The 26,990-nt window shown below is 43.3% G+C and overlaps 1 protein-coding gene across 1 annotated transcript in view; it reads left to right on the plus strand.

Moving 5' to 3' along the window:
• The window catches only part of ldlrad3 (low density lipoprotein receptor class A domain containing 3), a 77,383-nt gene that overhangs the window by 26,914 nt on the left and 23,479 nt on the right, over positions 1-26,990 (plus strand). Inside the window, exons 2-4 of the mRNA XM_084555608.1 lie at positions 3,232-3,378; positions 14,043-14,168; positions 16,388-16,522. Coding sequence (XP_084411734.1) covers positions 3,232-3,378; positions 14,043-14,168; positions 16,388-16,522 — 408 coding nt within the window. The remainder of the gene's footprint in view (positions 1-3,231; positions 3,379-14,042; positions 14,169-16,387; positions 16,523-26,990) is intronic.

Below are 26,990 nucleotides of genomic sequence, written 5' to 3' on the forward strand. Positions count from 1 at the left end.
AACTCACTAGATCCCAAATTGATCAAGTACCTGTGGGATGCACTGGAACAAGCCTGATCAACAGAGACCCCTCCCCTCAACCCATAGGACCCAAAGGCCCCCACTAACTTGCCAGACACCACAGGACACACTCAGAAGGCCTGTGTCTATTCTCTGATGAGTCACAACTGTTTTGGCGACACAAGGGAGACCTACACAATATTAGATAAGTGGTCACAATGTTAAGCCTGATAAATGTATTATGGCTGTACTATAAAGAACAAGTCAGATGGAATCAGTAAACAATTGTGTAGCTAAGGATTTGCAGTATTTACCTTTTGTATGTGGCGTGAACTTTATCCTTATCAGTTACATTCAAATCATAGTTGTTGCCCATATCTAAAAGATCAGCAAATAACTTAGGCTTGGTTTATACTCCCCCAACGTGTTTACGAGGGGCCTACGCCATTGGAGGCGAACTGATCATGCTAATGCTGGAGTTGAAGTTAATGTGAGTTACTTACAGAAATTATAGCAACACAGAAAAAGAGAAAAGACGTCTGAGTAGATGGTGTCTGGTGTCAGAGACAGAAAGAGGGCGAACAATCTGTGTTTGTCCAACTGCTTATTTACTGGTTTTATTGATGCTGTCTTTTCTACATTTTTTTTTTCAATTAGCCGTAGTTTAAGCATTTTCAACTGTGCTGTTGCATAAAAGAACGGTCTCTTTTTACACCTTCTAAAGTTATCGTGTCAGCGGACCTTTTCTCTACACGACGTTCGTGTTTGTGTGAGCCCCTTCGTCTGAATGAGCTGAACAAACGAGAGCGAACGAGCCGGAGCAAGAGGAGGCTGTGTGAAGAACGCAGCGTTTCATCAGCGAGATAACAACAGCTAAAAAAAAAACAAGAAAAAAAAAAGACATTTGGCAATTTTCAGACATACCTGCTCAGCTGTTTATCGGGAATGGGAATCTTTGGCAATTCCACGACTTGATTGGAAACAGATTGTTTGTATAAAGTTTGATTTAGAATTGATTCTTACTTCAAACTTATTCTTGATTCAAACGAATAGGAAGAAGACACTATTGTGTTTCGTATTCCAGCGTGCTACTTGCTAAACTGAACCTCAAATGAAACATAGGTGACAGCTGCACCAACTGGTTTTGATTGGCTTCATTGCCTTACCAGCAGTAAAAAGCAGAGGAAGGCGTGTTGGTTATCCTGGAATCATTTTCTCCTTGTGTCTTCTTCTCGTAGGAAATTTAAAAAGAAGAAGTTGGGGTTGGTATACTGGTATACTCACAGATGCTTTATGCAGGCATTTGAAAAGAAAGCAAAATACCCAGCCAGATTTGGTTGAAAATGTGAAAAACTCTGCAGTCTTTCACACGTGATCTTCCTCTAGTTTGTTGCTCTGGGACGCTGCATCTCTCGAGCCTAATGATGGATGCCTTAACTTCAAAATGCACTGAAAAACTCACCGTAACATTGAGCTCCACATCATGTTTTTCCACCAATACATATTTTAATACAACTTCAGTAATTCAGGATCACAGTTCTTCAGCTCTTGTGAATGTGTGTTTTCAACCCACCTCCGCTCTTATATATCCAAGAGGTTCTTCATAATGAAGTGCTGATTCTATAACGTAGTCTCTGCAACATTGTCTGGCAATGATGCAATTCTTTCTTCTCAAATTGTCAAAGAAGTCCACAGTGTCTTTTTTTTTCTCTTTTCAAAGGCAGAAATGACAAATAATAATACTAATATGCATATTTACAGATGAATGAGAGTATTGGATAATGATTGGAATAATAATTTGCATTTGCAGAGTACATTTCTGTCCGCGCCCATTGCAACAGCCTCCTCTCTTCATCCCTCACCTTCTTGTTGTGACATTGCAAGAGACAAAAGAGGGGTTTGCATCATCCCCACAGAGGATCAGCAGGGGCGTGCTGTCTCATTTAGGAGAGGATCTGTACTGGCTTACCAGTACCTGGTGCAGTGAAAGGGCAGCGGGAGAAGCATGATGTAAAAAGACATTATTTTCTGCGTGTCAGTTACTCAGCCGTACTCTGGGGGCTGGCTGCATCTGCTAAGCGGATATCAACTATGTCACGGGGAACATGTGGGATCTGGTTACAAATTCACCAGGGCTGGAAAGTCAAAGCTTTCTGTGTGCATTGGAGTTCAGTAGCACTCAATCATACGCGCATTGCAATGACAACTACATAATTGAAAATGTGTCTCTGGATTCAAAAGGATTTGTTTTTCAGAAAGGAAAACCATGTTTTGTTTTTTTTTTCCTGCAAAATTCATTCACGTCATTCATTTTGAAATATTAAAAAAATATAAGCAGCATCTACTCCGGGATATTACGTCTCTGCATATCATCGCTATGAAATGAAACCTAGGAGCTTTTATTTGATTTTAAATTTTCATCTTTTTCTCATTTCACACAGCTGCCCCTCACAATTGCAATCGCCTAAGCGGAGGGGATCTGCGTCGTGACCCGATCAGTTATTTAGGGTGTGTAGGTCCAAACCTATTTCGCAGCAGGTGCACCTCTTACTCTCGAGTGTAAAAGAAGTGGCCTGTACCCGGTTACAGCACCGCTGCGGCATTAAAGTGTTCCCGGGGTCTGTCCGGGACTCCTCATTACTGCCGCATAGTTTTGTTTACGAGCTTAACTCCTCGCCGCGTGTAGTGTCAGACCTCAGCCGAAAAGGCCACGTCTCACATTCCAGCCCCGTTCTGCTGCAGCTGCACTGCGTCAACTGGAAAATGCCTCGTACAAGTCCGGGGCACATGCTTCATGCAGAACGTGTTTATTTCTGGTCTGTGTGTATCAGCGCATCTGTGCGCTTTGTTTGTTTATGAGTGTTCTTTGCTGCTCGTGTCCTTATCTTCTCTATTATGATATTGCCCGGCTATAAACTGCCGCTTTCGCCCACAATACTGTTAACACTGAATGACCTACTCTTTATTTGTATTCATGAGACGCTCCTCTGTTTATTTACGCATAGATTGATCTGGCTTTTTAAATAGAGCCACTGCCTTTAATATATATATATTTTTTCTATCTTTAGAGTTTGGCGATGATAATAACGGTCTTCCGGTCTTTGACTGGGGTGATGAATATCACTGGAATGCAATATCCCTCTACCTGTTTCATTTCTTTTTACTGAGTGAGATAGTAACTGTCCCCTTTCTTGTCGTCCTCTTCTCTGTTTCTCTTCTTTTATCAATCAGAGAGCCAGCTGCTTCCAGGGAATAACTTCACCACGGAGTGCAACATCCCCGGAAACTTCATGTGCGGAGATGGGAAGTGTGTCCCGGGCGGGTGGCAGTGCGACGGACTGCCCGACTGCTTTGACAAGAGCGACGAGAAAGGCTGTCGTAAGTTGGAGTTTACACTTTATTCTGAGTCACGCCGTCACAACTCCTGAGCTCACTTTCCAGCGTTGCGGCCGTAGTTCTTCTCCCTCCCCTGTCCGTAGAGCCACAAGCGCCATTTAAACCCAATTCTCTGCCAATTAAGTGAACTTCCCTCCGCAGTTCTCAGCGTGCGGCGCACTCTCCCTCCTCCACATCTCCCCTCCCAGACCTTCTGCCCTCAGTTTAGCACTGGGCTAAAACTTAATACCATCAAAGCAAAGGCCGATTACTTCTGTGTGCAGGAATAGTGGCGCATATATGATTCTACTGTAAGGCTACAGTAATGGTTCCGTTTTGATCTTCGCATTTAGCAGGCTTTGATCTTTCTGGTCTGCAGCTCCTCCTCCTCTCCCTCCCGTCTGAGCCAGAGCTCCATGCATAGATGGGGCTGCTGATCAAGATGGACTTTGAGGCTCTGCCACACTGAATAGAACCCCCCTCCCACACACACACACATGCACACCAATCTCCCCATATATTCATCTCTCTAAATGTCTCCCGTCTCTTCTCTTTGACTTCAACTTTTATCTCATCTGATGATTTTTGGCTTTCGGCTTGTAATTTGCTTCGCACAAGCTTGTTTTCAATTAGTAAAGCATTCGGGCAGAATTCTTTTTTTTTTTCTTCCTGACCTGGGTAATTCTCCGTCAGAAAAAAAGAAAGAAAAGAAATCCCATATGGTTGGTTCCCCCCATTCTGTCACCTCTCTTCTTTTTCTTCCTCTCTCGTCCTCCAGCAGTCGCGTCTCTCGCACTCTTCTCGGTTGTTGCCAGTTCAGGGAAAAGAAAGGCGACGCTTGATGAAGTTGTATCCCGTGGCACATCAGCACACACACACACGCACAGCCCAAACATCAAAACTCTGCAGTCACATTAGCTTGAAGTTGGTAATTTAAGTTACATTTTAAGTTGGTTGCATGAATAAACCTCATGGACGGGTCCTGTGCCCCAGATTCCCATCGCGCTGTGACCTTAAACTGTCAACGACTGACACACTTGAAAGAAAATAGTCGTCATATGCATTTGGAGTATTTGGATTACAGAATGTTTCATCTAGCCATACAATTTTATGAAAGGTGCTTGAACCTACAAAAATTTGTATTCTTTTTTTTGACTGTCGCCGACATTTACCATACACTGCTACAGATAAAAAGCAAGTCATCCCAAGGCATCACACTCAGCCTGCCCCGGTTGTCAGAAGACTACTTGCGTTTGTTGTAGACATCTACATTATCTGCTCTGGCGTAAGTGGGCCTTGTTATGCTCAAATAGATGGCTAGTTGTCAGTCGATATATATGCGGCGTCTGCTTCATAAAAAAAACCCAGACAAACCTCTGGCTCCATTAGGGGGCTTTTGCAGAGACAGACAGACAAGACAGACAGACAGATGGAGGGACGGGAAGCAAGGGGGAGTGAGAGAAGGAGACGACGCAGAGAGGAGGACTCATTACGGTGGCTTCAGCCGGAGCACTGTCTGGATGAGTATTATCTGAGGAGAACACAATGCCTGGAAACTTTGAGACTGCAGCGCTGGGTTCCCTGCACGAAGAATCATAATTAGTCACCCCCCTCTATGAAGACACACACAGTCATGGTTATGTGTGTGTTTAAGAGAAGGGGGATGGTTGATTTGCTAGACGGTTTGTTGACTTGGCTTACTCTCCTTCTGTCAGGGAGCTACGAGAAGAGCGTGCCGACTCAGAAAGTCACTTTAATTTGCAGCGACATATCAGACCGACTTTCTTTACCTTTTATATAACCAGAAATCTGATCTGATGCTGTCTGTCCGCTGTCCTTTGTGATCACCATCATTACCATGGAGGCAGTGCAGCGCTGACCAATGCAGGATATTACATTTCCTTCTATGTGTAATACGAGTGCGGGGCATCTGTGTCTCCTAGTAAGTTTCCAATTATCTATTGGTCCAAATTGTCCTTGCAATTACACCAGCTCATTAAAGCATTATAACAACCCCATGTGTGCATGTTTGGCATAACGGGTTTGTACTTTGCTTGCATGCATGTATATATATATATATATATATATATATGCACTGTGACTTTATGTATTTATAAGCTGTATGTGTGAACATATAAAATTCTCTGGTGCATTTTTTTTTTTTGCCGCAGACCAGTGCCTATTTTTACCACATGCATTTGCACCGGAGGACAGCTGTAGTTAGGAGAGAGCCGATCCCCTGTAAGCCCATGCTGTTAAGCCAGCAGACTGTGCTGATGTGGGCGTCTCTGATCCAAGGAATACTTATTCAGCGCCTGCAGTAAAGGTCATATGTGATGACATTTCCCTGGTGTCTCATTAATGAGAATTTTTGTTTTTGAGAACCGTGTAGCTGATGGGAAAGACACAAAAGGAGAACAAATCAGTTTTAACCAAAATGGAAATAACACGGTTAGATGTGTAAATAACATTTTTGTTCTGGATTTCTAAGAAGATTTGAACACAGCCGACCAGCACACTCGCTTACGTACTGGGGTGCATTGGCCCAGTGTGTACACCCACGCCTGAACTTGGGATGACACTCTCTCAGCACTCACTTTGCCTTAAAAATAAACTCCCTTTCTGCCTGTCTTATTGACCCAACACTTTGATTTCAGTGCGATCACTGAGAAGGGAGGTTTGGAACAGAATAATGCATAGCCAGTCTGCATTCGCCTGCCTCAATCCTTTATTTATTGTAGGTGTGTCTCAGTCTGCTACGCTTGACAGGCTACGAATTGTCTCTTGAAGGGTCACCTACAAAAGCCCAGCTTCTATCATCCTCCCCAAACCCCGCTGATCCTCCTCGATTGTTTGTTCTTCCGGTCCCGTCCAGCACAAGGGTCATCTTGAGTCATGTAAATACTTTTTGCTTGCTCTTAAATAACGGTCTGGGCTGAGGGAAGAGAAGCAATATCTCTCGGTCCTATTGCATTAAAAATTCAGTTTATTATATTACTGCAGTGGTGCATGGTGCCAGAGCCCCTTCAGACTGTTTTTATCAAGTCAGTTTTTATGAAGGGTAACCAGTACTTTGCTCTGTTTGCTTTTAACAAACTTTTAGATGAAAAAATGTCAATATGTTTTGGGGTTTTTTTGTTTTGTTTTTTCAGTATCTCCAACCTAGACCATCTGCTCTCTGTTACTTTGCACCAGCATGAACTTGGTGCTATTGCTGGTTCAACATTGGATTCCCATCTCCCATTGGAACACTGGTTTTACTTTTGAAGCTTTATTCTGAACTTCTACCGATGTTCTTAGTTTTAGAGCAGCAAAGTACTTTTGGTGCAACGTATTTGAACCAGTTTCCAGGCTCAGAGCTGGTTTTCTTACCGTCAAAACGCAATTCAACATTAATAAACCATCTATGGACAAGAGGTATGTGGGCAGTGCCTGTGTGGTCATGTGTAGGCAAGTTCAAGGGGTCTTCAAACAGAGATACAGAGACAGGCTGCCGAATAATTCCAAACACAAGGAGGTCAAAAGTACCATCCTCTTCTCTGGTGTCCATAACGACAGCCCGGGAGAGTGTTAGACGAAATGGATGCTGACAGAGTAGGGAAGGAGGGGTGCAGCTGACTGAGCTTACTGGGCCTCGGAGCCAGGATTAGCCTCTTTGCCCTTGCCTGGGCTGGGCTGGGCATGAGTGGGCAAGAGTGGAGAGATTCGTGCCGGCGCCAAAAGGGTGAGTGGACATGATGTACAAAGGAAGAAGTGGGGGAATCAAAGATGAGGGGACAGAAATGTGGTATTGGAGGAAGGGACTAGACGGAGAGGAACATTTCAAGGCAGTAATTGTTTTGAACCAGCAGTACTGCAGGGCGAGGCTGTGGCCTCTCAGTGCGGGAGAATCCATGTATTCAGAGTTATACAGGGTGACTTCTGTGAAACACTTCCTGAGCTTTGAACTAGAATGACCATCAGCAGGACCAGCATCTCTCTCAGAACAAAGATCAAAACGCATCTTCCATAAATTAATGTAATCTTCTGTAATGACTGCTTACATGGCAACCTGCCTTTAATCAAGGTGATTTTAGTTTATTTTTCTGTAGTTGTCACTAGTGGTGGTGTTCAGCAAAAATACATGATTTCACTTAACGCCAAACTATTCGAATGGGACAAATCCGCTTGTTTGAACCCACCAATAACAGATGTACAGTATTAAAGTATCCATGAAATGGCTAGCTCCGTGCTATCTCTCAGAGAGCCTGTTCTGTGTTAACTGGTTAGTACCAAAGAATTGTATTTCGATTCAAAATGTTTAAACAGACAGACAGATGCAGGTTCATACACTTGTTTTTGTGCCTCTGTTTTCGTCTCCTCCAACTGTGTGCTTCGGTGCGACCGGCCATGCTTTTCTGCTGGTGATAGTCTCACCTCAAGGAATCAGCAGGGCTGCTAACCTCATTTGTTTTCATTTGTGCTGCTCTGATGAACATTGGAACTAAGTTTGGGAAGACATCCAAAAACCCTGCGTGCTCCCTACAGACGACTTTTACAGAGGCATAGAGTAGAGAAGGACATGAAAATCTGGGTAGGTGTTTAATTGGATGCCAAATTAACACTCGCCCCCAAGTGCACTATGAGTCATCAACATTTATAAATAGTTTAAAATACCTTTAATAATAACCATAGAACAACATTCTTGTTTATGTTGGGTCATATGTTGGCACATAGGTGATTGCACCAATCAGGCATAACATTAATGCCACCTTCCTAATATTGTGTAGGTCTCCAAAACAGTTGTGACTCATCAGAAAACGGACATGAGGGTGTCCTGTGGTGTCTGGCAACAGAATGTTGTTAGTGGGGGCCTTTGGGTCCTATGGGTTGAGGATAGGGTCCTCCGTGGATCATCCCACAGATACTTGGATCAGTTTGGGATCTAGTGAATTTGGAGGCCAGGTCAACACCTTGTGCTGCTCTTCATGTTTTTTTTTTTTTAATTGTTCCTAAACCGTTTTTGTGTGTGTGCCTGCGTCAGGCTGCATCCTGCCAGTGGCTGCTGCCATCAAGGGGTGTCATTGCTATGGAGTGGGGGGACCTGGTTCGGTCTACATGAGTGTCAGGTCCAACAGTTTCCCAGAAGAACACTGTATTGTCACAAGATGGTTAATGTTATTCACTTCTCCTGTCAGTGGTTTTAATGTTGTGGCTGATTGGTGTAAAAGCACTTAACTTTGAATATGATTTTAGGGAGACTTTAAAGCTGTGGCAGGGTGTCACTCAGTTGACAGACGTTGTTTTCTCAAAGGGGAACCAGTGCTTTTGACTATAGAAAACAATTAAATTTATTTGCTATTATATTTAATACAGAGTTTAATATCTAGGCAATAAGTTATTGTTACATGATACTGAAATGGTACTGAACAGAAATATAATTTATCCATTGTGGCATTAAGCATAAAATGCATTGGACAGCCTGAAAATATCCGTTACTCCAGGTCTGCCTTAACCAGTTCATTCACAGAACCAGAGAAACAACAGTAAAGTGGAGGCTCACACAGTGGTTGGTCGGTGTTGTGTCAGTTAATTTAAAAGTTTCTTAATTCTTAGTGGGGGATATAGCTGTTTGGAGTTTTCATTATGTGCCGCCCTGCTTATTGATCCACTTAGCTCCTGAAGACAATTAAGAGCAAAACAGATCCTTCTGTTCATTGGATTACTCAAATATTATCGCATTAGCTCTTTCTGCAGACAGAACACAGACAAAAGCCTGGAGCAGCAATTGTGGTGCTATTTATTTGGTGTGTACTGACCTACTCAAAATACCCGTGAGATATTGACTTCAAAAGAGCCTCAAAGCGCTTATCGACGACGGAGTTCTCCGAAACAGCGGGGTTGGAAATGGCTGAAACGGCTCCTGAGACAGAATGGTTAAGATTTAGATAGCAAGGCTCCCACACTGTCTATTCTTTACCAAACTCGCCACGGGTAGGGGAGGGGGTGCTAAGATTAGCAGTGTGTGCTTGCGTGATAAGAAAAGTGACCAATGCACTGACTCTTAACTCAAAGAGCCATATTCAGCTGCTGCTGTAGTCTTTTTTTTTTTTTTTTCTTCTTCTTCTGCTCTGTTCTGCCCGGCGTCTTTGTGCTTGAGTATTCTTTGCTCTGTTTGTGTTTGTGGCTGCGTGTGGTAATTTAGGAGGGCTCAGTGGAAGAAAAAGCAGGTGAGATTAAGTGTTGCTGTACGTGGTGCTCAGACTCGAGCGTGTCTCTGTTGCCGTCTCTGTAGAGCTGCTCTGTTGCGTTTTAGAAGAAAAATCTGCGGAGAAAGCGAAAGCAAACAGCAGAAATTGGAACTAAATTGGAGAGGATATTCAGCATTAAATGTAGGCAAAGTGTTGAAAGCGTCTAGTGGGACAAGAGCTTAATGGTTGACTGATCAATAAGCTGCTGTAATTAATACCAAGGAACAGGGATAAAATATTCATCAGGGTCTTACGTACCGTCTCTGACTCTGATTCCGTCTCTTCCTGTGTCTGTCAATGTGTCTGTCTGTTTTTTTCCCCTTTAGACTGAACGCTCTGTCGATAGTCACAAATCCCACAAAATGATTCGAAATCTTCAAAGGAATAAGAAATGCTCCCCTGTCATTTCGGAATATAATGTTTGGCGCTATCAGTTCAAACGAGGCAATTTTAGCAGCATGTTGCTTTCTATGATGAATATTGCAGCAGGGTTATTATCTGACGGATCACTCGCCGCTATTCCACCATATGTCTTTTCTCCCCTTTTATTGGAAATTGCTGAAATATTGCTGATATCTCGCCAATGGGCTCGCTTTATGGCACACGGGGCCGCGCTCGCCACCTCATCTAGCATGAAGTTTGATGGCTTTGCAGAGCACCGGTGGCCTGTAAAGTCTTGGCCCTTGAGATGAAGGCAGCGCTGTAATGTTGCAATGCCTCTTTCAGAAGGCTGTTGCGTTGTACGAGTGTGCAGGGCTTAGACAGTGAAATGTTGGGAATGATTATTTTGATCCCCAGGCCCCCTTCACTGAAACTACCCGTGGTCTTCTCGCTTTCACCCAGACTCCATCGGCCATTGATTTCATTCCTTCAGAAATGCTCAGCAAGGTCAGAGAAACCTTTGAAGCCCTTGCTGTCTCTTCCCTTTCTGGCCTTCTATCCTCTGCTACACACTCTGTGTGTTTTCTTTCTTGTTAGTCTCTTCTTCCAGCTCGTCTCAACTCTCTGTCAATCATGCATGCCCGACATGGCTGAGTCTACCTGTGCTGAACAAGTTATTCTGTTTTCCTGGGAACTGAGGTGAGAACAAGAGCTGGAAGAGGTGTGAAGGGCATACAGGTGCATGTTGGGGAAGAGCTGAGGAGAGACTGTCTGCAACAAGAGTCAGGCTGTCGGGTTAAGCCTGGCATGAATTCTGAAGCCACAGGGAAGATAAACACAAACAGAAATATTCTGTTTCAGCAACACCATTGGCAGAAACATAGATTTTTAATGCGCTGGTCACCTTTGGTCTTAGACTAGTGCTAATAAAACTTCCAAAATATACATTTAGGTGTTTATTTTGCTTCACTTTATCTGTTGTAAATAAATGAAACAAGCAAAGGTTATCTGGGGATATCTTGTCTTTGCTAATTTTACAATACATATCTTTAAGAGCAAAAATCTCTGCTTTAGTAGAATCTAAATGCACCAAACCTGACAGTTTGTAAGCTGTATAGTAAAAGGTTTTGTTCATACATCATTCTTAGCTTAATTTTGAATAAGAAAATGTAAAATTTCAGAAAACCTCTAACACAAAAGTGCTGATGTAAGTTATCAAACGGGGAAGTTTTATAACAATATTTATTATGTATCGCCAACATTTTAGTCCAGGTTGGTGCGGCAACACATGTAGTTAAAGATGGTGACTGCAAATGCAGTTTAGTACTATAGTTGACAGATTATCATAATTTCATTGCCATGCCAACGACACATTACCGTGCCGAGAAGTTGGAGGTGTGCAGCCTGTCTAAATACTGCATGGAGCTAAACACTGCACCCAGTTCATACTAATAAAAAGATATAACTTTCATAATGCTTTCATCAGTGGTGCTATAGCTCTACACTACTGGGCTAGGAGTAAATAAAATAATAAGATAAACAACAATATTCTTTCAAAAAGTTTGAATCTGCAGTTGCGTTGCAGACAGTAAAACTGTGACACAGGTTCTTGTGTTTGGTTTTTGTGCTTCTGTTTGTGTGTCTTCCCACGCTGCGTTTCGCAGCCACGTTTTTCTGCGAGTGATAGTCTCACCTCAAGGAATCAGCTCGCCTGCTAACCTCATTCGTTTTCATTTGTGCTGCTCAGCTGAACATTGGAACTAAGTCTGGAAGACATCCAAAAACCCTGCCTGCTTTTTTTTTTCGTAAACAACTTCTACAAAGGCGTGGAGGGGAGAAGGAAAAAAATCTGGCATGCAGGTAAAGCAGAAACATAGTGATGACAGGAGGGATGAATAAAAAGGAGGATGAAATGAATGGTTATAGGTTTACGCAGTGAGGCGGAGGAGGTGAAATGGATCGGCACCACGGGGATCGGGAGCAGTTTTTAAAATCTGAACTGCAGACGAAACGGAGCACCTTCACAGGATTATCAAAGGAGACCTAATAACTTTGTGTTTTTCCCCCCTCGTTCGCCCTCTTGGTTCCCGCGCTGTGAAATTAATTTTTTCCTGCTCTTGCTCTAAAAACTGCTCGGCTCAGGTTCATGCAACCCCGAAATCCAGCTAAGCGCATTAGCCCCATCCTTCCAGCCGGCTCTGTCTCTCTGGCTCCCACCCGCAAATCTTCCCACACGAGCTTGCCCTTGATGTGTCTCCTGAGCTAATTTGGAGCACCAACACTGGGTCAGATGAATCTCAGCCCTCAGCAGAAGTGGAAACACGGATTCAGATGAGGGAGGAAGTGAATGAGGGATTTCAGAAGCAATAACGCTGCGGTCTCTGTAGCCAAGCTTTCCGAGCGAACGAAAAAAATACAGTTGAGATCCATGTCCATGCAGAGAAGGAGAAACTTTATATATTTCCTAAATAAGACTTTATATTAGACATTATTACCCATGGGCACATAATACAAGAATCCAGAAAACAAAGAATATATATATATATATATATATATATATATATATATATATATATATATATATATAGATGTGTAAAATAATTCCAAATGGAGAATAGAGTTCAGACTTCAGTGTTCGTGGCAAGATGAATTTCACTTGATCTTCTACGGCAGCATGAAGCCATGTCTGTTTTTCTCCCAGGACTCTAAATGGATTTGATATTCTATTCAAAATTAAATTTGGGTTTTTAGGATCTCTGCTGTCCAGGTAAACAACGGCTCCCTCCCCGACTGCACACTCATATGTCGGGCTCTGCCCCAGCCTCCTCCCTCATCCAGCGGATTACGTTTCATCCCGGAGACGGTCGCTCCAAACCCTTGTGGTTGTTTTTACGCCTGGCCCTTCCCCGCTTTGCTACACGTAATCGCCGCAGCTTGAAAGAGCTCATAAATCAGCCTACCGCAATATATTGTGTAGGGGAAAATGTGCGCCCCTGGCATTTGAGACGGCACTGTGCCAGCCTATGAGCGGGCCAATTCTCCCCTTCTCTATTGAGCATAGAGAAAGAAAGACAATACATTTTTGGTGTATTGCATTGAGATTTTCACTATGCCCACTCACTTTTTCACCTCCCTGTGAGTTTGCATGCGTGGGTTGTTCCATCCTTTGTTGCTTCACTGAGCTTATAATACTTATCATGCTATTCCCTCACCAGCTTTTGCTCTTAGTCTTATTTAGCTATATCATAACAATGTCTTAGCTATAATTGGTTGTTTTTTTCTCTCTCTCTTTCCAGTCTTACTACAGGATTTACATGTTTAAACCTTTGTATTATAATGCACATTTCTGGAGGGGAAACAGATGTCTCAGAGATGACATTGTAGATACGGCTCAGTAATGCAAACTGCAAAGACTGCAGAAGCGCGCCTGCTGTGTCTGTTTCCTTGTTTCAGTTGGGCTCTAACTTCACTAGCCCAACCAAGGGCCTTTCTTTTCTGATGTCTTTGCTTGCATCTACCTGTTTTCTTGTTTTTCCTCCTCCTGCCAGAGATCAATGCATCGGAGCTAAAAGCTATGGGTTAGCGCTAAAGTGAGGACGCCAGGCATTGATGTTCTTCAGGCTCGTCTCTGAGTCTCAGGCCTGTCCTGGGAGATAAGACCCATGCCCTGCTTACGCTGATCAATGGCGCAATCCATACAAACTCCCTTCCAGACGATTTGCTCTCTTTGTCTTTATCATTATTAACTTGTTTTCTTCTCCCATCGCCTCTTTGTGCTCAAGATCTTACCCTTTGCTTTTCATACTCACGGGTGTGAAGATAAGCAATACTGAGCAAAATAACATGTTTTAGAACATGTATTAGATGCAGTGCAGTGTTTGTAACCTTAAAGACAATCCAGTCGGCCTTATTGGTGGGTCCCTTCCTTCCCGTGTGCATCACAGCCAATGCTAATGTAGTGCTTTGAAAATTGCTGCATCATCTCCCGATCTTCCACACGCTAATCCATTGTTCTTCTCTCTACCATTTCCCCCAACCCCCCTTTCATGTCCTTAGCCAAGGTCAAGTCGAAGTGTGCCCCTACATTCTTCGCCTGCGCTAACGGTGTCCACTGCATCATTGGACGCTTCCGCTGTAACGGCTTCAGCGACTGCCCTGACGGGAGTGACGAGGAGAACTGCAGTGAGTCTCACACGGCAACCAGATCCAATTATAGCTCTGTGTTTCATGTCATGGTCACAGCCTGTTCCATGATGTACTGCCCTCCAGTTAATGGATGAAAGAGTACTATATATGTATATCGTTATGTATGTAGGTATGTATGTATGTAAGTATGTACAGCGATCAGCCACAACATTAAAACCACTGACAGGAGAAGACATTGACCATCTTCTGACAATATAATGTTCTGCTGGGAAATGTTTGGACCTGGCATTTGTGTGGATGTTACTTAGACATGTACCACCCACCTACACCAGACCAGGCACCCCCACCCCATAGCACTCACACTCCTTCATGGCTGCGGCCATCCCCAGCAGGATGCAGCCTGACACAGGCACACACACAAAAACGATTTAGGCACAACTCAAAAAAAATGAAAAACTCCAAATTCACTGGATCCCAAACTGATCAAGTATCTGTGGGATGATCCACAGAGCCCCCTCCCCTCAAACCATAGGACCTAAAGGCCCCCACTAACAACACCCTCAGAAGACCCATGTCCAGTCTCTGATGAGTCACAACTGTTTTGGAGGCACAAGGGAGACCTACACAATATCAGGAAGGTGGTCATAATGTTATGCCTGATCAGTGTGTATGTATGTATAAAATACATCCAGGAAAAAAAGTTAGGTTGTCTCAGCTTTTGTTGCCTTGTGAGTTTTTTCTGTCTGTTTTTCTACTACCATATGAAAGTGCAAGACTAACTACTAAACTCCCTGACTGTTCCTTTTAACTAGACACAGTAAGAACTAGTTTTCTTTTAGTTTGATTGTGCTGGTTAATGACACAAAGGAGCCATTTATGCCACTTTGCGTTAGACAAATTAAAGATGGCAACTCTGTAGATGGCAACTCTGTAGATGTTCCATATTTCCTCCTCGTTCCTCTCCTTCTCATTCCCTTATTGTGTTCCACTATCAGCAAATAAATCAAAAGAGGCCGCTCACAAAAATGCACCGACACCCTACCATCCATCTTTGGAAATGTGACATTTCATTTTTAAAATGCAATACCTCAGTTTTTTTTTTTTCCAAAGACACAGCCCATGCAGCATCATAATGTAACGTTTGCTCTTCAAGAACTGGAGATGAATTGTTAAAGAAGAAGTGGCTTTTTGCTCTTTTGCCTTCCCCCTTTCCTGATGCCAGAACAGTATTATTCATATTTTAGTGGGAATGTGAAGCGCGGATGAGGTTTTCTTTATTTCCCTACTTTCAGATGAGTACAGCCATTCCATATACAAGGCAATGCCTCCAGAACTGCTGTCTCCTTTGCTAATGTCAAATACCCATTAAGAGCAGATAATAAAAGTGGCGACAAGGACATATACGGCAAATGTGTTGAACTCTGTTATCTTTTTCAGTCAAGTTTGCTTCATTGCATTGCTCGTAGCTCACGGCTTTGCACCCTTGTGCTTCGTTTTACCATTTTGCTTGAAACATCTGCACAGCAGTACAAAGACTGTAGCCGGTGTTGTGTTAAATTGAGGGAGCTACAGGCCTTGTCTATAGGCACATTTGCAGATGGCTCACACATGACCCCTGCGCTGCTTTCCCAGCGGGGAATGGGAATCCAGCCAATCAGTCACCATTATCAGAGACAGTGTTCCTACTCTGCCTTCCCCCCTGCTCACAAATCTAATCTAGCCATTTAAATGGAGATTTGCTCCGTGATTCCAGCGCATAACTGCGTCACGGCTGTGTAATTGTCTGGATCCTCTCAGGAGATAACTATGCCTCATTTTGCAGAGAAACAAAGAAAAAGAAAAAAAAAGCAGAACATGTGCAAAAAGCAGTGATAGTGCTCTGTTTTGAAAAGTTGGAATTTCACTTTCATTTTGATTTGAATCCACCGATAAAACGCTTCAAACACAGTTTCATTCCCTCTCCAGAAATGCCCATGAAACTGTGTTTTTATATAAACACATATATCACAGTGGAATTGGATCAACAAGTACACAAACTGAACTTCTAACAAACTGACACGCTACCACAGCAGAATACTAATCAAATCAGATTTTAAATAATTCGTTTACGTACTGCAGTTTGATTCACAGACGAAGAACCACTCACAAATAACCTCCCGTTTCTCCAACACAGTAACTCTGAGCTGACATCTTTTCTCTCTGACCCTGTCTGAGCTAACACTTGACCCTTGACCTCTGCCCTGACTCATTCACAGCAGGCAACCCGCTGGTCTGCTCGGAGGCCCGCTTCAAGTGTCGAAACGGCCGCTGCGTAGACCGCAGCTTCTTGTGCAACGGCCAAGACAACTGTCAGGACAACAGTGACGAAGAGCTCTGTCTGACAACAGCAGGTAAGCCATTAAATGAGGCGGTCATGTATTCCTGTATCCAGGAATGGAGAATCAGACATAGGCACAGAATGAGGCTGTGGATGATTTAGCAACAATGGACAATGAACTGAAGCAGATAAGAGACATATAGAACTGTGTATCGAAAACAAAACAATAAATAAAAAAGACTATTGGACTTTTGAGAGATTTCTTGAAGACGTTCAACCCTTCTGTTCAGATCTGAAGAAGCCGTTTGGATAGCTGTGGTGAAGCATCTTCAAGAAACCTCAAGAAAATCCACTTGTCTTTGTTTTAGCTTTGTTTTAGATAAACCATGACCTTTATTACAGAAACACGTGTTAAAAGGACACAGTAAATGTATACTGTATCAAACTGAGAAATACTAAGCAACTAAGCAACGCTAAATAACTTGCTTACAGGTTTGGAGATGCAAATTAGAGACTGTTTGCTTCTTTATAAACTCCAAATTAAAGGACCATATTTAATAGGAAAAAAATATGCGAATAGCTGCTTCATGTCCATTAACTCTTACGTAAAGAAAAAAGTTCAAAACATAAAAATTGATGTATTGGATGTGTGCCAGTACCAGGTTTATGATTTGAAATGAAAGAAACGACAGAAGTGAATGTACAAAAAGAAATGACCTTCTGTTTTAATTGCACTGTAGTCAAACAATATCAAGACTGGCCATCTATATGATTTTTTACAGAGAGATATATGAGAAATAGTGATTGGTAAAAAAAATACTGCAGAAGCCTTTACTGTCATTCAGTCTGTAAGAAATAGCTGCAAAAACACCAGTCATGCTTGACGACTTTTCTCTCACGGCTCAAATAGGAAGCCTTGAAATAGCATCTGCATCTTTATTCACTGTATTAACATAGTTTCGAGTATCTTCAAAACTACAAAGCAAACAGCTGAACACCATCCCAACTGTGAAGTATGGGGGTGGTAGCATCATGTTGTGGGGCTGTTTTGCCGCAGGAGGAGCTGGTGTACTTCAAAAAATAGATGCCATCATGAGGAAAGAACATTATGTGGAAATATTGAAGCAAAATCTCAAGACATCAGCCAGGAAGTTAAAGCTTGGGCGCACATGGGTTTTCCAAATGGACAATGACCCTAAGCATACTGCCAAAGTAGTTACAAAGTGGCTTAAGGACAACAAAATCAGTGTTTTGGAGTGGCCATCACAAAACCCCGATCTCAATCCCATAGAAAATTTGTGGGCAGATCTGAAAAGGCGTGTGCGAGCGAGGTGGCCTACAACCCTGACTCAGTTACACAAGTTCTGTCAGGATGAATGGACCAGAATTCCAGCAGACTATTATGCGAAGCTTGTGGAAGGATACCCAAAGCGTTCGACCCAAGTCATACAGTTTAAAGGCAATGCTACCAAATACAAAGGAAATGTACTGTATGTAAACTTCTGACTTTCTCTCGCGGCTCAAATAGGAAGCCTTGAAATAGCATCGGCATCTTTATTTACTGTATTAACACAGTTTTGAGTATCTTCAAAACCTACAAAGCAAACAACTGAACGTGTGGTGACCACTGAAACCTCAGCAATGCAGATCAGAACGGGTGGAAGCTTGTAGATACATTATTAAACTGGATAAAATCACACTGGAGTGGAGTTGGACTACCCTGTCACTCAATATGTCACATCATCTGATATTTCTGGAGACACCACTTAGGGAATGTAATCTGCAGCCTGCGCTTCATAAAGATACACCAAGGCCACTGACAGATTAAACTTTATGCCAAGGAAGGCATAAGCTGTCGTGATTTTCCGCCAGCGTTGGAGAACATTTCTCACTATCATCATCATCGTTATTTTAATGCTTGAGGACACTCTGCTGACTCACTACTATGGCGTCTGGTAGTGAGTCTGAAGCCTTTTGGTGGTAAAATGTCTTATACCCTGGCAGGTACCACTTAAATGGGGCAATCTTAACCCAACTACTGTCAACACTAACACTGTGCTTCCACTATCTGGTGATTTTCTGCCAGCAGTCCAGCCCTGATGAACGTATAACCCCAAGCAACCAAAGTAAACCACTGTCAGGTTTTGTCTCTCTTTTGTTAGAAAAATACCTCTGTCCTTCTCTCGAGGTGCTGTTGTCACACTGATTCATGCCACAAAAAAAAAAGGCTGTCAGAAATAACAAAGCCGAAAACACGCAAAGTACACAAAATAAATCCACAATAATCTGTCAGCATCTGTAGCCCACAAGACGGTAATGTTATTTCCAGTACTGAGACAGGAACTCAAGAGGCAAAACATGTCTGATAAACAGGGTAGGAGCTCTGAAGCAGTCACGCAAGCACATGTCAAAGTAAATCCCAGAGAGTTTTCATTAGCATTTTTCTTTAATATAAAATGAAGTTGGTTCGGCCTCAGCTCGGCTGCAAAAAAATGACTCAACTGACAAAATGCAGATCAGATCATTATTGCTAAAGCTAATTACTCTGCTGATTTTAATTCACCTGCTAATTCATTACCTCCCAAATGAAAATGAAATATTCAACAGTTAGTCCCTAATTAGTGAAACCGAATTAGTGAACTTATTATTTCTTCTGCGTTTGGCGAGAGAGACGACGAGTCCTTCTATAATTCCAACCTCATCCGTTCTCAGACTCCACAGCCCGACGCAGAGGCACAAAATGCGGAATAGAAGTGCATTGTGATGCGGAAATATTGATTGATATCTGTGTCCACTGCACTCCATTTTCTTGTTGACAAGTGAACAATACCCGCCCCAGCGCCGTCTGGCAGAATGTGGCTGCGTGTCCTAATGGTGTCTGCGGCGGTAAATCTCTGAAAGGATCCTTTACAACAAATACGCTGTGAATGGCTGAGTAGATCGAACAGCTGATTGTTGAATTGTTTTGTGTAATTACGGTTAAAAGTACAATTAAGAGATCAGTACTGACAAAACATTCAATATTAATTAACTGGTAGCTTTTAACAAATGCTTTAGAAATGTGTCATCTTTATATGAGATCACAAATTTTCCATGTGAATCAGTAAATACACTATATTGCCAAAAGTATTTACTCACCCATTCAAATAATTGAATTCAGGTGTTCCAGTCATTTCCATGGCCACAGGTGCATAAAATCAAGCACCTAGGCATGCAGACTGCTTCGACAAACATTTGTGAAAGAATGGGTTGCTCTCAGGAGCTCAGTGAATTCCAGTGTGGTACTGTGATAGGATGCCACCTGTGCAAGAAGTCTGTTCAGCGGATGCTGAGGCGCATACCGTGCAGAGGTCGCCAACTTTCTACAGACCTCCAAACTTCAGATTAGCTCAAGAACAGTGCATGGAGAGCTTCATGGAATGGGTTTCCATGGCCGAGCAGCTGCGTCCAAGCCATACATCACCAAGTGCAATGAAAGCGTCGGATGCAGTGGTGTAAAGCACGCTGCCATTGGACTCTAGAGCAGTGGAAACGCGTTCTCTGGAGTGACGAATCACGCTTCTCCATCTGGAAATCTGATGGACGAATCTGTGTTTGGCGGTTGCCTGGAGAACAGCACTTGTCTGACTGCATTGTGCCACGTGTGAAGTTTGGTGGAGGGGGGGATTATGGTGTGGGGTTGTTTTTAAGGAGCCTTAGTTCCAGTGAAAGGAACTCTGAATGCTTCAGCATACCAAGAGATTTTAGACAATTCCATGCTCCCAACCTTTGTAGGAACTGTTTTGGGGATGGTCCCTTTCTGTTCCAACATGACTGCGCACCAGTGCACATAGCAAAGGTCCGTGAATACATGGATGAGCGAGTTTGGTGTGGAAGAACTTGACTGGCTTGCACAGTCCTGACCTCAACCCGACAGAACACCTTTGGGATGAATTAGAGCCAAGATTGCGAGTCAGGCCTTCTCATCCCACAGCAGTGTCTGACCTCACAAATGTGCTTCTGGAAGAATGGTCAAAAATTCAATAAATACACTCCTAAACCCTGTTAAATTGAAGCTGTTATAGCAGCAAAGGGTGGGCCGATGTCACATTAAACCCTATGGATTAAGAATGGGATGTCACTTAAGTTTATATGCATGTAAAAGCAGATGAGCGAATGCATTTGGCAATATAGTGTATCTACGGAGCGGTTTATGGTACATAATATCGCTGCACCAGAGTACAGTTGTTTAACTCTTAAAAGGAAAAAGTCTTTTTTAGTATATGCCTTCAGGTGGTGGAGTACCAATCTGATGTTTTTTCTCATCATAAAAATCCATGACTTTTCAACTTTGCAGCAATAATAATTTTAATGTCTTCAATTCAGCCTCTGCCACAATGTGTCGGTGCACCTGCCTCTAACCGCAGTCTGTTCGAACGTGTTGTTATTGCCGTATTCCCAAAGACTCCTGTCAGCACAGATTGTGTAGCAGTATCTGTATGTAACGACCCTAAATATCCTCCTGCTCGTTTTTGCTGCTGCAAACTTGTGTGTCTCTGCATAAGGTACAAGTGTTGGGGAGTTGTGAGCTCCGTGTTGCGGTGGCCTTCAGAACAGATTAAGGTTTTGCAGCTCTGATTTTTTTTTTTTTGTTATTTATATATTTTTTATATCATCACACTCTGTGCTACGGGAGGGGGTGAAGGCATCGCTGCGGTTTGACTCTTTGCCTCCCTTCCTTGTTTGCGCTCACACACACTCACCTGACACTCTGCTCTGACTTTGCCTCTCTCTCTATAATAAGCACAGACCTGCAGGTGACAGATAAGACACACAATATCCGCTCTAAGCCACCTGAGAATAGCATCTTCTTCCTCACTTTCTCCTCTGCCTCCCCTCACCTCCTCTTCCTCATTACTCATAATTGTGTCTCCACATGTGCTTCTACTATTTGAACAATCTAGTGAGAGCTCAACCCGCAGTTCATCAGTGGACAGATCATAATGGCATTAATATTGTAGTGTATGGCTCTGCAACTGTCAGAGAATGAAATATACAAAAGCCGCTCCTTCCTTTTTTATGCCTCAGGTGTTTTATTTTTTTATTTCCATCAGAGTGATTTTAAACAAAGTTGCACAGTTAGGCAGGCAGCACAGTAACAGCATAGTAACAGGGCAGCACAGGGCACACTTTACTTTTTATTGTTTTATTTGATGGGTAATTGATTTTTAAAAAAAAAATAACAGAGTGGTGGCAAAGTGGCAAACGGTGCAATGTAACAACACGGTCTCCCATAAATGCGTTGCCACAATCAACGCACAGTGAGATAGAAGTAGAGGGATGGAGCAGCGGTAATGGATATCTGAGATAAAGAAATGGAAAATGCTCCGCATGAACATAATAGAGTGAACCAGAAATGGAGTCGAAGCAAGCAATGAATAGCAATGGGCAGGGAGATGGAGGTAAGCGTAGAGAGACAGGTGATTTGGCAGGAAAAAGACGGGGATTTGGATGGGAGTGAGTGAGGAGTAGCGATAAGCTGCAGAGGAGGCGAGCTGCATCCATCTCCAGTCGAGCCCCTGGGCCGAGCACTGTAACTCTGGAAGCAGAAACGACATGAAAGCTAGTTTCGCGAAGCTGAGCTCCTCTGTACTCTCACCAGTCTTTGTGTCTGCTTATAGCCGGGGATGGAGAGTGAAGCGAGAGAGCGCATGTTTGCCGCTGCAACAAATTGTTGTTGAGACACCGCCGTCGGCCACACAGGGCTTGGCCCGGATGCTGGTGGAGCCCTCGCCGAGATCAAGAGAGTCGGTCTCCATAGGAAGAACATGTATGAGTTCATGAACGCGTAAAAAACACGATCACTCAGACTTTGTTTTTGCACAAGTGCCGTAACTTCCCCACCACACTTTTTGAAGGTCATGGCACTGACAGTTTTAAGGAACAAAAGTGAGGAGCACAGCTGTCATGGTTTGAAAATAACTAGAGAGACCCCCTCCCCCCAAAGACTTGTTTAAAAAAAGTAATTGATTTAAAATGCTCGCATCAGCGTCTCTCATTACGCATTAATTAACGCGAGCAGACAAAGTATCAGATGGCACCGTGGCTGTGGGGGACTGCGATAGTGATTCATGCTCTCACCTCCCCTGTGTCAAAGAAGCTTCATCTTTTCCTTTTTCTTAAGTGAAGCTTAAAAGAGAGGAGAAAGTAACGGAGTGAGGGTAAGAGTAAATCATGTCAAGGTAGGAACAGAGGGCCAGCGGACTATTTGTGGGCTTCAAAAGCTCTCAGCTGGCTTTGTGTGTTTTGAAGATAAGGCATACTTTTTGTATCGTCGAACACATTAAAGGATTGTGTTTTCTTTTTATGTTCTCACACGTAAAGACTATGATAGCGAGGCTCTGAAACCCTGCATTAAGGTGGAAGATTTACGCTCTCATTGCCGCATCTCGCCTAGACTCATTTGTTATGATATTGGTGCAGTAATTGGACAAATAAGCAGCATATAAATCCCTAAACTCTTGAAGACGGCACAGCCTGTGAAAGCCTCACAACATCAGTGAATCATCCTCTTTGAACAAAAGGAATGACATCGATTCTGCGGACCAAAATGGTTCGGAAATGTTGACAGTCGGGACACTCGTTGGAATACATTTACAATGTTTGTCGGAGAAAGCTATTTACATGTGATTTAAATTACTGTGGGTTGTAAACAAAATTATTTATCGTCTTTTGGCCCGAGGGGCTCTTGCACCACTCTTACAATGAACGAATTACACCCAAGGGTATGCCTTTGTTTTCACACTGCCTCGACGGGTTGTGCATTATGCAAATTTTTATTATGTCCAGACTCCTTTAGAGAAAAGTCTGTGAGCTAACTTAATAGAACTGAATGTCTCATGCAAAATACTGCCCATACGGTATGGTGCAGGAAACAGAGCAATCACAACATACACTGATCAGGCACAACATTACGACCACATTCCTAATATTGTGTAGGTCTCCCTTGTGCCTCCAAAACAGTTGTGACTCATCAGAGAATGGACATGATCCTTCTGAGGGTGTCCTGTGGTGTCTGGCAACAAGATGTTTTTAGTGGGGGACTGTTGGGTGCTATGGGTTGAGGGGAGGGACCTCTGTGGATCAGGCTTTTTAAGTTGTTCCTAAACAATTTTTGTGTCAGGCTGCTGCCATCAAGGAGTGTCATTGCTATGGGGTGGGGGTGCCTGGTCTGGTCTAGGTGGGTGCTACATGTCTAAGTAACATCCACACAAATGCCAGGTCCAAAAGTTTCACAGCAGAACTTTGTATTGTTGCAAGATGGTCAATGTTATTTACTTCTCCTGTCAGTGGTTTTAATGTTGTGGCTGATCAGTGTATTTTGCTTCATTATGGGCCAGAGTGATCATTGGCCTGCATGTCCTCAGAGAACTGTCGGTCAGAGTGGGATGTTGGTCACCGAGCTGACATGTAACATTAGCCTGACACATGAGTGTACTGTCATAACACAGACAGCTGGCGTCCCCCCTGACCCCGATTGGCTCACTGAGAATGAACGCACATGCTGAACGTGGTCGAAAATCTGAAAAATGATTACTTTTTTAGAGAACATGACTGCATAATTAAACCTGCCACTTTCTTTTATACATTTTGATAAAGCTCTCAGTGGGAATCACTTGTTTTCACAGCACCTCTCAGGGGTAATTTAGCATTTCGTATGCCCGTCCAAGTGAAACACTAATATGCCCTTAAGCTTCATTTTGGCCACCACAGACACATATCCGCAAACCCTGCCAGTCGCCGCTGACAGTACAATAAGCAGTTTTAACCTTCTGGTTTGTGTGAGGAGCGCACATTCTGAAAAGTCAAATCCCTCATTTTAAACTCTGGGGATGCTCCCCTCCCACGGAGAGTAATCTGCGGCTTTCTATTTGTTATATCCCCCTAAGGCTGTGTAAGAACTCCTGGATAGAGCCACTAGCTCTGCTTCTGCTATTTTGCATAAGCGCTGTGTATTCGTCGACCTGTCTTCGCAGCCTCGCCATTTACAGGGCCAATAAACGCCAGTAATTCAACCTGGGCTGAATATACTCTGACAGCGTGTTGACACGTAGCAGTGGCTCCTGCCTCTTCATTAACGTTGCCAGTAAACTAGACATTAATATATAGTGTCAGTCTGATATATAAAGAACAAAGAATATCAGAGTGATTAAAAGTCCCTCAGCCTGTATTTACTACTGGTATCCTTTTAGCTTGCTAATAGATTCTCACAGAAAACCCCCTCCCAACCCCTCCTCATTGATTCCTGCCAGAACTGGGCCTCAAATAATACTGGTGCCGTAGATTAAAATGACAAGTTAATCCATGTGCAGTTTTTGTGGTGGAGACGTGCGCGACGCCGAGATGTTGGTCTTTTCATGCCCTGGCCTTCGTCAGCAGCGCGCAGAGAGCTGGCAGAGAGAGAAAGGTGTGGGAGGGAGCGTGAAATGGTGTAGGGGAATATAATGGCAGTAGACTGAGGAGTGGGAGTGGAATGTAATAGTGCCAGTTTATCAGAGCCAACGCACACTTGACAGGCACAAATAAGGGAGGTCGCACATGTCAACGCCCACGGATTTTAACTCCGGAAAAGTCTCAAGTTTTTGTTTTCAGTTAGCCTGAAGCACGCTCACAAAGGACTGCCGAGGGACTCTCGGCTGTTGGTCTGCGAGAGAGGAAGGCCGAGCAGTTGGCATGATGCTTCTAGCTGCTGCTGGCGGCGCTGAACTGAGTGGGTGCAGCTTCCTGTTTCCTTAAATTTAATCACGGATAAAACAGTTTTTTACTACATGATATGTTATAAAGCGGGATCGTGTGCTCTTATATGGAAATGAACGACTGCGGTTTGCGTTCAGCCTTCTGTGCTTCAACTGCAAATATATGTGCTCTTGTTTCATCTTTTGTCGCCCTTTCTCTCCCCCCCTCCCACTCACCAAGGCTAAGTGTCAGTGCTTCCAGAGCTCTTGTTGTTTAAGGGCCTCGCTGCCATTGGCTGTGGCCTCGCAGGGGGGTCACTCCCGGGACCGCGGTCTGCATGAATCATCCCCGTCCTTGAATCAGGGACAGTCAGCCGCCGCTGTTCAGGCTCCTGTAAATTAACAATCTAAGCCTATCCTCACTCAGTCACCATGGTGACGCCGGTCAAGTGACGACCTGCACCCACCAACTAGCGGAGTTGAGGATTTCGCTCTGAACAATAGCTCTACTGTTGCTGCTGGGTAGAGCTGTACTTTTTTTGTGCAATATAACAGAACAAAAGGCTTGAGACAGAGTTAAACAATGCTGCATGTATCAGAACATTATCAGACTATGAGAGAGGACAGCCAATCGGTTTATAAAAAGGATGGTGAATTTGAGGCCACATGTGTATTTAGAACATTTTGTCTTTTTTCACTGTTTGTGTGTCAGCAGTAGGACGCAAGAGACCAAGAGGAGACATAACATGTCAGTGATTTCATACCAGATTAGATGGGAGGGCATTGTCAGGTAGTCACAAGCATTTTGCGTGCAGTTAGAACAGCTTGAAAAGCTCTCTAATTCTGAATATTTACCCCAGTGAAGTTCAGCCCGTGGACAGAGCTGCATGTTTATCTTATTAGTCAATAAGAAGACATTTGTGCAGATCTGAAAAGTCTGTCTTCGGTTGACGGCTAAATCCTGTTGCCAATTTGCTGAAGTAAATGTTCTGCAGCTTAGGCAGAGGATCTCATTTGCTGGAGAAGTGATTTTGAGAAACTCGGAAACTAATGGGGAAGGATCAAAATTACTCGTCTTTGCGTTGGTCTTTGTTCAAGTGGAAGATTTTTACTTCTGGACCGAGTTGGAAAATGAAGCCTGGGTATCATTCTGAAAGATTTATTTTAGATTTGAAATATGTGTGCCAAGAGGTAAAGAGAAGGAGCGTTTTGTTTAGCAGAAAATCTAGGTGCGCATGAGACTAGATGGGGAAAGTGTGTCTTTTATTATCTTGTGGGATTTCCACCAAGCTGTTGGAGCTATTGTCGATGTTTTTAAATTTACGATTATCTTTTATGGATGGGATGAGGAATTATATGTAATCTATAACACAGTGTTACTCCCATGTCCGTCTGTATGTTGACTGATTGCTTGTGATGCATCACTTTAATTATAAACCAAAGAGGGTTTGCGAGAAAATTATGGAGAAAGTGCAACTCTCCTGGGCCTCCTTAGGATTTAGGTTTTTGTATAGTTGCTTTGTGTAGTTCTTCTATAACATTGTTCTTCTACTTTAATAGTCTTTAAGAGTCAATAGATGAGTGAAAAGAGTTTATGTAGCGCTAGTATCAGTCCCTGTATGAGCGGGCTCGGACCAGCCAAAGAAACGGAACAATTAGAATACCCAAGTGACACTATATAATGTCAAAATCACAAATAGAACAGAAAAGCAAGCTCATTAGCTCACTGATTTATGCCTCTACGAGCTCCGCATTTGCATTCGAGTGGGTTAAGCCTGGCCTCTGCCGCTGCATTTCCCCGCTCCATCGACACTTGGCTTGAAAAGC

The sequence above is a fragment of the Chelon labrosus genome (assembly GCF_963514085.1).
Source record: "Chelon labrosus genome assembly, chromosome: 11".
Taxonomy (NCBI): domain Eukaryota; kingdom Metazoa; phylum Chordata; class Actinopteri; order Mugiliformes; family Mugilidae; genus Chelon; species Chelon labrosus.